The sequence below is a fragment of the Geotrypetes seraphini genome, chromosome 2 (genome assembly GCF_902459505.1).
Source record: "Geotrypetes seraphini chromosome 2, aGeoSer1.1, whole genome shotgun sequence".
Classification (NCBI taxonomy): Eukaryota; Metazoa; Chordata; class Amphibia; order Gymnophiona; family Dermophiidae; genus Geotrypetes; species Geotrypetes seraphini.
In genome coordinates, this window is record NC_047085.1 from 17,375,509 (window position 1) to 17,387,535 (window position 12,027).

The window sequence follows — 12,027 nt, forward strand, 5'->3', positions numbered from 1 at the left end:
TGCCACTCTTCGCAGCCTTTCTCTCCCTCCCCCCCTCCCAAGTCTTTTTTGAAGTGTGAAAGTCATTTAAATTTGGCTTTGAGCAGATACGCTCTACACTTTGACTTCACACACTCAGGCAGTAAGAACATGACCTTGCGTCTACTTCTGGGAAGGCAATAATTACTCGCTGATTTTCCAAGGCATGAATCAGTTAACGAGAAGATGACAGGCCTTATCCAATACTCAGCAAACGCAGTCCTCCCTCACTCCACCTCCCCCCACCCCCCGATGGCCGATATATTCATTGAAGTACCCGTCCTGCTCTGAAGTTTTCTATCAAGATTAATGTGGAAAGCCCTCTCCCTTCTAAGTAACGTCTGCCGAGTCATTTGTGAAGCGCGCGAGCAGAAAGGTTTGACACTGGGGTGCTGCGTGGTACACGGCGAGCCATTACTCAACGTCAGGGCCTTGGAGCTCCCGGCGGAGAACAGGCAACTCAAATATTAGCCCTTGATTTCTCGGGAACTTTGAAAAATGTCCTTCAGCCAGCAAATTCTTCACTTTAAACACCGTCTGCATGCGTTATTAAGCAAGCAGATGTCAGACTGGCAGTCACCGCCCAATAGCTCAGCAAGGTGCTAACCAGAAAAAAAAGAGCAAACAGAATGCATCTCATTTCACTGCACAACTGCCAGAACTGCCCAGAAGAAACTATTAGAAAGTCCCTTCTGTAAAATCCCTTCCAAAATTTAATCTGAAAAGCATTGTTAATATTTACTAAAATTTGCATGACTGCATTGCGAATATACACATCAAGGCGAGATAGAAATACCAAAATGATTTTAGGTAAAATAGAATCTAGAAAGCTGAAAACAAAAGAGGAGAAGGGATTCTGCTCAGCTTAAGTTCAGTTGAAGTTTAAAGTGGGTTACATTCAGGTATAGTGGGTATTTCTTTACTCATGTGGCGGTGGTGGGGGGGTTTAAAAATATGCGGCGGCGGGGAGGGGGGTTACAAGATGTGGCGGTGGCAGCAGGCTTAATAAATTTGTATCTTCGCTTCATAAGACGCACTTACATTTCCACCCCCTTTTTAGGGGTGGAAAAAGTGCGTCTTATGGAGCGAAAAATACAGTAGTCATTTCTTCAACCCACAAGCTGACTGTGAAAATTATTTCACAGAGTCGGCAAATGTATCCCAATGGTTTATAACATACATTCCATTCTGTATAAGTGAATGAAGTAGTACTTATCTTTTAGAAAACTTTCATTTGTGTGTCACAGCAGCTCCTGATTGGTATAGCCCGACTTTAGTACAGGAAGAGGCAGTCGGAGCATACTGCGACTGATTTCCTTCACTCGCCAGCGCTCCAGCTGCCCTCTCCTACTTCCCCATATGGAAAACCATATTTGCGGTTTTTCGATATTCGCGGGGGTTCCTGGAACGGAACCCCCCCCCCCCCCGAATATCGGGGGAGTACTGTAGGTTATAAATCTTTCCTTTTGGCTAAGTCTTAATAATAATATTTTCACTTATAGCTACAGAGACATACGATCAAGAAACTGTTTTATTTTACTTTTGTGATTATGATCAACAGACCGAGGGCCTCAAAATAGGACCTGGCGGGCCGCATGTGGCTCCCGGGCCGCAAATTTGAGACCACTGCTCTACAGTAACCTAACATAGCATAAAAGCCCATTTCTAGACCACAAATACCAAAAAGTTCTATGCGGTTTATAAAAGTTCAGCTAACAATACAAATCATCAATCAATATATAACATCGGTTCATAGACAATGGCGCGAAAGACAAAAGTGCGCGCCGACAATTGAGCGCAGCGTGGAGACACGCGCCGCACAAAATTACAGTTTTTAGGGGCTCCAACGGGGGTTTTTGTTGGGGAACCCCCCACTTTACTTAATAGACATCGCGCCACGTTGTGGGGGCGTTGGGGGGGGGTGTTGGGGGTTGTAACCCTCCACATTTTACTGTAAACTGAACTTTTTCCCTAAAAACAGGGAAAAAGTTAAGTTTTCAGTAAAATGTGGGGGGTTACAACCCCCAACACCCCCCCACAACGCGGCGCGATGTCTATTAAGTAAAGTGGGGGGGTTTCCCCCCCATGCCCTCCCGTCGGAGCCCTAAAAACAGTAATTTAGAGCAGCGTGCGTCTCCGCGCTGCGCTCAAGTGTCTGGGCGTGCCTTTGTCCCGGTGCGCTTTTGACCCGACACCAGAGAAATGAGTAGTCAAGGGCCAAGAAACGTCAAAAACAGAAAGGTTTTCAGGAGTCTCCTAAACTGTAAAGAGGGAGACATAGATGACGACCGTTTAAAATCTTTTCCCCCCCCCCTCTTTTAGACTAACATGCGCGCGTTAGCGTGTAGCACGCTTTTGTAAAAGGACCCTTTTATCCCAAAATGCTGCCTGGAAGGAGAGAGTTCTATTATGATATCTTTTAAATCTACTGTCCTTGACCGGTGGAAAGATGATAAAAACCTTTAGTACTTCAAGGGCCAAAACAGTTCTATCAAATAGGATGGCCCTTGGCCTAACGCAGACAAGCCAAACCATTCCTTTTTTTTTTTTTTTTATAAACCTTTATTCATTTTAGATTTTTCAACAAGTGTACAGAAAATCATCAATCAATATATAACATCACTTGAAACTCTACAATTTCTCGAGAAGATGATTTAACCCCAATCCACCCCCCCAAAATTGTAATCACACATTACATACTACATAATCTAATATAATAAAACGGTAAGCCGCGCATGTGCGCTTCCTATGTGTGCGTCCGTTTTCCGTGAGCTGTAGCACACATAGGAAGTGCGCATGCGCGGCTTACAGTCTGGCCTCACGCTAGGCAAGACAAGTGGCATGCGCGCCCTTCCCTGCTCTCCACCGCTGCTGGCCGCTAGCACCCCCTGCCCTCTCCGTCGCCTCCCGGCTCCAGCGGCGTAGGCAGCACTATAAACACGCTGCTTCGCGCCCTTCTCTGCCGATTTCCTCTGCCGCGTCTCTGATGACATCGTTGGAGACAGACGCGGCAGAGGAAATCGCCAGTAGAAGGCCGCGAAGCAGGGTGTTTAAAGTGCTGCCGATGCGACTGGAGTCCCGAGGTTTGTCGGCGGTGGGAGGGTCAGGAGCAGGCCGGATCGACAACGGCAGTCAAAGAAGGGGGAGGGGCCGAACGGAGCAGGGAAGATAAGGGAAGAAAAGGGAAAGGGGGAGTGGGGGAAAATGCTGCTACTGCTTCTACACAGGAAAGGGGGGGATAGGAGGGAAGTGCTGTTGCTGCTGCATAGGGAAGTGGGATGGAAATGCTGCTGCACAGGGAAATGGGGAAAAATGATAGACAGATAGCGGGAGGGAGGGAGACAGAAAGAAAGAAAGACACAGGGCCAGGGAGAGGGACAGAAAGACAGACAGAGAAAGGGGGCCAGAGAGAGAGTCAGCGGGAGAGGGAAAGGGGGCTGCTTTGGGGGGAGGGGTGTGCTTGGGGCAAAAAGCTTTGCTCTGGGGGGGAAGAATAGGGGCTGCTTTGGGGGGAGGGGTGTGCTGGGGGGAGACAGAAGGGGCCATGGAGAGATAGGGAAAGGGGACAGACAGCTTTGCTCTGGAGGGGAAGACAGAAGAGAGCCATGGAGAGACATTTGGGGGGGAGGTGGGTGCTGGGGGCAGACAGGTTTGCTCGGGGGGGAAGGGGAGACAGAAGGATACAGACAGCGGCCAAGGAGAGAGAGATAAAGAAACACAGACAGACAAGACACATCTATTCTAGCACCCGTTAATGTAACGGGCTTAAAAACTAGTATAATAACATATACCATTTGTTCTATAATTTATTAGTGAAATTCAAAAACCCACCCCCCACCCTCCAACAATATATATATAGTAAGTAGGGAAAAATGCTGATTAATCATTATAATAACTTATTAATGGCCCCCACACATCCTTAAATTTATTAAAATATCCTTTTTGAACTGCTAGCGCTCTTTCCATTTTATACATGCGACACACCGAGTTCCACCAAAAACAATAATTTAATCTTGTGCAATCTTTCCAGTTATATGTTATTTGCTGAATGGCAACTCCTGTTAAAATCATTAAAAGTTTATTATTATTAGCAGATTATTGGCTTTTAGCTCTCATAGACATGCCAAATAAAATTGTGTCATATGACAATGCTTCATGATTTTCTAGCATACAATTTATTTGATCCCAAATTGACTGCCAAAAAGCTTTAATAAATGGACAAGGAAACAATAAATGATCTAAAGTTCCAGCCTCGAGATGACAATGCCAACATCTATTAGACTTAGAGCAATCCAATTTTTGTAAACGAACAGGGCTCCAGGGTGCTCTATGCCAGTGTTTTCCAACCTTTTTACACCTATGGACCGGCAGAAATAAAAGAATTATTCTGTGGACCGGCATTGGTCCGTGGACCGGCGGTTGAAGAACACGGGGCTAAGTCCGTGGGCCAGACCCCGCCCATCTCTACCCAATCTCCACCCCAGACCCCGCCCTCATAATAGTACTAATTGCACCTTGCACGTCCCGTGCCTCATCTGGAAGCCTTCCCTCTGACGTTGCAACGTCAGAGAGAAGGCTTCCGGTTCAGGCGCAGGACGCCCGAAGGAGCCGCTGCCCGTGGCTTTGTGCACCAAATCAGTGAGGAAGAGGGAGTTGGCTCGAAGATAACGCCGCATCGATCGCACCGTGGACCGGCGGTTGAAGAACACTGTTTTGGGCCTGATGCACGTGCTGGCCCTGTGGACCGGCAGGAAATTTCTGTGGACCGGCACTGGTCCATGGACCGGTGGTTGAAGAACACTGCTCTATGCAACGGGAAAAACCATGTTTGTCTCATAGACGCAGACATTGTACACTTCATCCTCCTGGACCAAATACGTGGCCACTGAGATGCATTAATTTGATGCTTAATCTCAATGTGCCAAATATCTCTAAGTCCAGTTTTTGGTTTCTTATTCAAATAGCCAGATAATAATTTATACCACTGTGCGGCCTGGTGCCCCAGGAAGTCTGCTTGAAAGCATAAGAAATCTAAACTAAATTGATTATTGAGAGGTTTCCATTCAGGGAACCCTGCCTGAATAGCCTGCTTCAGTTGCAACCGTTTATAACTTTGCACCGCCAAGCCATTCCTGTCGTCGCCGAGATCTGGCCCGCTGTCCCTTCCCTCCCTCCATCAGGTGGCAGCGCAGCTCCGCCAGTGTGAAAAGGAGCCGCGTCGAAATCAGAGCCCCGCCGCCATCGCACGTTCCCTCTGCCGCGGTCCCGTACGCCAGAGGAGGGGGGCGGGACGGCGGCGGAGGGAACGTGCGGTGGCAGGGCTTCGACTCCGACGCGGCTCCAGCATCGCTCCCTCCCCACGGTCTCGCTTACTTTTTCCTTTCACCGCCAGAATCCGTTCACCAGTTGCAACGAATGCTGCAGTAAATACAGAGCATCAGGGGGATGGTGGCTGATGCCGCCGTGGAGCACGTTCTTTCCCTTATGCACCATATGAAAGCCAATCGGAGAAGAATGCTTGTTACTGTAGGGTGGATTGCATAGGCCCTCTCAAGCACTGCCCCCTTAAAGTGCCTGTCGGTACCTTACCTCCTGATCTCTGTCCCCTTCCCTTTATTTTATTTATTTATTCATTCAATTGGGTTACAAAGTACATCCATAATAATCAAGACAGGACAGAGATGGCATAATTTACATAAATTACAATATAGACATGACAATAAGACATATGGCCAGAACTGGTAGAGTCCCGTGCTCTTCATGCCTTGAAGTTCTGAATGGCTTTTATTATAACATTAGATTTTCTTTTTTGTAGAAGGTGTTATATAGAAACATAGTAACATGATGGCAGACAAAGGCCAAATGGCCCAATCCACAGCATCTACTCTCTCCTCCTCTCCCTATTGGCTAAGGCTTTTAACATTTGCATCTCCTCTTCCTATTGGCTAAGGCTCTTTACACCTGCATTGTGAGGTCATAGAGCTTTATGGTTATAGAACTGGGCTGACCTCGAGATCTACTGGCAGGCCAGGTTTTCAGGATCTCCGCAATGAATATGCATGAGAGAGATTTGCCTGCACTGCCTTCTTGGAATGCAAATCTCTCTCATGCATATTCATTGTGGATATCCCGAAAACCTGGCCTGCCAGCAGATCTCGAGGACCGGACTTGGGCAGCCCTGCTTAAAATGTAGAGGCAGTTACATCCATTTGATGACTTCCCAGCACTATCAATGCCTGCTCTCTACGGCGGTGATTAGATGTTACTGCAGCCTGCCAGTTACCTTGGCATTACACAAACGGAGTACAACTCCATTTCACCTCTCATGCGGCCACCACTGGAAGATATCACTTCCCGTTTACTTAGGATTGCCAGATTTTCCAACTGGAAAATCTGAACCCCCTAGACCCGCCCCCAGGACCGCCCAGTTCTGCCCATCCCTGCCCTGTAACGCCCTAATCCCCCACCCCCTTCCGTTGCCTGCTCTTGTCGGACAGGCAGGAAGTCCGAGCATGCCGGACTTCCTCCCTGCCCGACGCGATTTGAGGAGGCTTTTCAAAACCCAGACAAAATGCTGGATTTTGAAAAGCCATCTGGACCCCCGGATATGTCCGGGGAAATCCGAACGTCTGTTAACCCTACGTTTACTAGCTCTTTCGGATAGGAAGATTGGGTTCACCTTGACAAGTCTGTCCTTCCTTGCCCCCCAGTTGTCCTTCCCGCTGTTTTCCCTTCTGCAGTAAGCTTCCTAAGGCTGAAAAAAATAGGACGCAACTCTCTCGGTTTACAAAATCTACTGATGCTTCTTAACCATTTATGAGGGCTTGTAAAATGCTTCTTTGTGCTCTGCCAGAGTCCAGACACTGTGAAGGACGTCCTATGGAAGGACTAGGGAACGAGTTACAACAGAAGGAAGAAAGCACGATCTTACTCACTAGTTTGCAGTGCCATAACCTCTGGCCTTTGTGAATCCCACGGAAATAGCCACAACCAAGGCAGGCAGTCCTGGAAGGGAAGGAAAAGGCAAGTCAATTTCTGTATACACACGTCCATTCCCTTAACTCGGATGGATTTTCAAAAATATATCTTTATTTATTCCACATAAGAAAAGTAAAAAAAGGAAGACCCGATTTTCCTCAGGAAAAGGAGCAATCCAAGTACAACAGAACTGCGGAAGATGCCATGTTCTTGACGTTCCTTTATTTCTTGCAAAAATCTTCAAACAATCTCAAAAAATTATCCACATCGATTACAGTAATGTTCAGCGGCCCCGACACGGGTCGTGTTTCGGCAAACCAGCCTCCCTCAAGGTTCCAAGAGGGATTTGTTGGCAAAATATGCGAACGTGGAATAGACAATTCTAATCTTGAATAAACGAATCAACTGTTCAACTGTGTATTATCGCCATTCCTTTGGCTTCAGACTTCGCATCGATTAGTTTCTTCAAGATTCGAATCACGTGTTCCACATTTGCATATTTCACCAACAGATCCCTCTTGGGACCCTTGAGGAAGGCTTGTTTGCCGAAACACGGCCCGTGTCGGGTCCGCTGAACATTACCATAATCGATGTGGATAATTGTTTTGAGAACGTTTGAAGGTTTTTGCAAGAAATAAAAAGGAACGTCAAGAACATTGCAGTTTACACCGTTCTTTTGTGTTTTTACTTATGCCACATCATGAAAACAACAATGCAATCTTAAAAACCCAAACGCTCCAAAACATCAGAGTAAATGGTCTCAAAAATACTTCAACAACAGAGAAAGTAAAACACCCATTCCGAAACTCCTTAACCTCCACAATAGGAATAAAAAAGGCAAAAGAGAGTCTCCCCGCCACACACACACACTCTCTTATCCAGTGGTAGAGAATGACACGGTGACAAAATTCATCACCGTCCCCGTGGATAACCGCAGGAAATAATCCCATGTCATTTTCTAGTGTCTATTTCAACCTCGGTCCTTCTACACCAGCATTCTTCAAAGCAAAGCTTGCGGGTCAGTGGTTGTGGCCATTCATACTCTGATTCTTATGTGAACCAAGGATAATGAAGCCATTGTGACATCACTGATGTGATTGGCTCTTAGGCACTGGTGGAATGAGGCATTATGACATCACAATATCTGCTCTGGATACCAGAGACTGTCATTCTGTAGTGTCTGTTTCAACCTCGGTCCTTCTACACCAGCATTCTTCAAAGCAAAGCTTGCGGGTCAGTGGTTGTGGCCATTCATACTCTGATTCTTCCCTCTCTCTTTAAAGAATGACATGAAGATGGTTTCCCGCGGTTATCTGCGGGGACGGGAACGGTGATGAATTTTGTCACCGTGTCATTCTCTATCCAGTGGGTCTCTGATCCAGAGGAGGCCTTGCTTAGATTGCTTCCACTGCAATCTCTGCCTCCTCTACTCCCGCTCATACACCCACTTCCTGAGCCGCACCCCCAGCTTCCCCCCTCCTATTTACCATCCCCTCTCTTTTCTTTCCCCAGAAGGGTGTTGAATGTGTGCCTTCATGCCTCGGCCCTGTTCTCAGTCTAGTTGACGGTCTGCAGCGTGAATGCAACCTTCCCGACGCATTTCAGGGTTGATGCAGTGCGAGTTTAATGCGGCCTCAAAGAGCGCATGGGTAAACTGTCCAATCAGTGTGCACTGCACCATGTTAACGACCAACCATGACTTCTGCTCTTCAAACTACTTGCAATTAACTTCCAGAGCCTAACAAAATATACCTAAAGCAAACCGTGGCAAACAATGCAACAGATGTCACTTTTCAGTGTTAATTCACTGTACGCTTACTTGATTTTTACTAAATTAGATATGCAGGGCCTGACATTTATAATGATTTAAACAGCCAGAAGAGGCTCCCGGCCATTTAAATCACTTGTCTGGGGCAAAACTGGTCGTTTTCAGTGGCATTTAATCGTATCCACAGAAAATGCCCGATGGGTGGAGTTGGTACTTAGATGGTTAAGTGCCAATTTTCAGCATTTAATTGGTTAAGATAACCACAACAACAGGACTGCATAAGCCACTCCCCTCCTTTTACTAAGCCGGAATGGAGATTTGTTCCACGGCCCAATCCAATGCGGATCCAATGCTCATAGGAATTCTATGAGCATCAGAGCAGCGTCAAAGCACTTCGCGCTCTGGGCCACAGTGGAAACCTCTACAGGTAGCTTAGTAAAAGTGGGAGGGGGAGATGTAGTCCTACACTCAAGGCAGGATTAACCAATAGGCCCAGTAGGCACGTGCCTAGGGCCCGAAATGGTCAGGGGGCCCGATGAAGGAGGGCATCAACATTGTTTTTTCCAAACGGCGATGGGCCCCTCCAGCATCGATCGGCAACGCGGCCCCCCCCCCGATCGGCAACACGGGCCCCACCCCGATCGCCAACGCGGCCCCCCCTCCTTTAATGGAAAGTAAGACAAGCAAGCAACGCGGGTAAGAAAGGCAACAGGAACTGTAAATGCGCAAGCGGTGCTGCTTGCCCAAAGCCTCCCTCTGACGCAGCTTCCTGTTTCCGCCTGGGCGCATGGTGGGGTGGGGTGGGGCGGGGGGCCCAGTGTAATTGTGTGCCTAAGGGCCCTCGACGAATTAATCCTGCCCTGCCTATACCATACCATACAATTCCTTTTATACCGCAAATTTCAACTGGGATTCAGTGCAATAAGATTTACATTAAGATGGATGACAATAGGATGTGGTGGATTCCTGACAAGAGTCTTACTGAGGGCATGAACTCCGGTCAAGGTAATAGAGGCAGGTTAGGGCTGAAGTTATGTGTTTGGGGAGAAGAGGTGAGTCTTTAGCCCCTTCCTGAAGAGGCAGTCATGCGGGCAGCTAGAGCTCAGCCTAACCTCAAATGGGACACTTTTGAGATAGAGCGTTATCAGGACCTGGCTTCGGTGACATTGCGGCGGCGAGCTGGATTGAAACCGGTGCTCCACTCAGCGTAATATCAAGTACCGCTGGAGACATCCTTTTGCACAACGTTTCTCTCTTGAGGGAAAATTGTGCACCATTCGTACCCTGGAGGAGGCTACTCAGCTTTCCCCTACAACAGGCCCCGGGCATTCGTCATCCGCAGGAGGGCATCCCCCGCGATGGCAGCAGGTGGCTAGGACGGGGGAAGACACCTCATGAGACAATCTCCTGAGGAGGGTGTGGCGCTGTGGTTACAGCTACGGCCTCAGCACTTTGAGGTTGCGGGTTCAAGCCTCCTCTGCTCTCTGTGACCCTGGGAAAGTCACTTAATCCCCCCATTGCCCCCAGTACATTAGATAGATCGTAAACCCACCAGGACAGACAGGGAAAAATGCTTGAGTACCTGAATAAATTTATATAAACTGTTCTGAGCTCCCCTGGGAGAACAGTATAGAAAAATGAATGAGTGAAAAGCTTCAGCCTCTGATAACCAGAGCTGGTATTGTGACGTCATAATGCCTCATTCCACCAATAAGAGCCAACCTCATCAGTGATGTCACAATGGCTGGATTGTCCTACACTTGGATCACATTTGCTACATTTTGATTTCTAGAGTGGTGCAGTGGTTAGAGCTACAGCCTCAGCACCTTGAGGTTGTGGGTTCAAACCCACGCTGCTCCTTGTGACCCTGGGCAAGTCACTTAATCCCCCCATTACCCCCAGTACATTAGATAGATCGTAAACCCACCAGGACAGACAGGGGAAAATGCTTGAGTACCTGAATAAGCTCATATAAACCGTTCTGAGCTCTCCTGGGAGAATGGTATAGAAAATTGAATAAATAAATAAAAATAAAATAAATATGTAAATCATACTTGTCATAGATGAAGCGGGAGGTTGTTCCAAGTCTTGGGTCCTTGGTACGAAATGAGGAGTCATATAGTTTCTTATGAATGACCCGTACAGGATGGGGGGGGGGGTGGAGGCATCCGCCGATACCATCTGAGGGTGGGACTGGGGGGGTGGAACGGGGTGTGATACAAGTGGAATGGGGCGGAACTGGGATGCCCTGGGGGCGTAGCCATGGGTCTGGATTTTCCTGTAGGAAAATATGGTTACCCTAGTAAAGGAGGCAGGAAGACACATAGCACTGCCTCTGTTTTAGTCTTCCTGTAGAGGTGATGGAGACAAAGACTGTGTCTGAGTTCATGAAAACGTGGAACAGGAACGTGGGATCTCTTAGGGAGAGGAGGAGATAGGCCATGTTTCTATAACCGTAAAGTTCTATGACATCACAATGCGAGTGTAAAGAGCCTTAGCCTATAGGAAGAGGAGATGCAAATGTAAAGAGCCTTAGCCAATAGGGAGAGGAGGAGATAGTCGATGCTGTGGATGGGAAGACAGGATGGGCCATTTGGCCTTTATCTGCCATCCTGTTACTATGCTTCTATAACCGTAAAGTTCTATGACATCACAATGCAGGTGTAAAGAGCCTTAGCCAATAGGGAGAGGAGGAGACAGTGGATGCTGCGGATGGACCATTTGGCCTTTAACTGCCATCATGTTTCTATGTTTCACACCTACGTCCTGCAGGATGATTGTGAGGTGAAATTTCAGTTCATGGAGGAAAGGTGAGTAGTACAGGCACAGAAAAGGGTGGACCCCAGAAGGAAAATATGAAAGAGGAAGGGCATGTGGTTAAAGCTACAGCCTCAGCACCCTGAGATTGTGGGTTCAAACTCACGCTGCTCCTTTTTTTAGAGGTCTGTCCGGGTACACGGAGGGATTTAATTTATTTGTTTTTAATTTTTTATTGTAAACCGTTTAGATTTGCCTTCTGGCTTTATATTTGCAGCATATTAAATAAACTGAACTTGAAATTGATTTCCAAAAACCTGGCAGTTTTCTGGGGTTTGGAAGGCCCCGAGCTCGGGGGGGGGGGGGGGGGCCGCATGCGCAGACATCGAAGTGATGACCTCAAATGCACGTGTGCACGCAGAAGTCCTCCGGACGTGACCCTAAGCTTGGGGAAGGAGACATGAGGTTTTTTTTTTGGGGGGGGGGGCAGGGCTGGGGTGGAATTG

At 47.6% G+C, this 12,027-nt stretch overlaps 1 protein-coding gene across 5 annotated transcripts in view; it reads right to left on the minus strand.

Moving 5' to 3' along the window:
- The window catches only part of ADGRB1 (adhesion G protein-coupled receptor B1), a 525,063-nt gene that overhangs the window by 118,955 nt on the left and 394,081 nt on the right, over positions 1-12,027 (minus strand). For all 5 annotated transcript variants that reach the window (XM_033935216.1, XM_033935215.1, XM_033935214.1 and 2 more), the window contains exon 21: positions 6,954-7,023. In XM_033935216.1, coding sequence (XP_033791107.1) covers positions 6,954-7,023 — 70 coding nt within the window. The remainder of the gene's footprint in view (positions 1-6,953; positions 7,024-12,027) is intronic.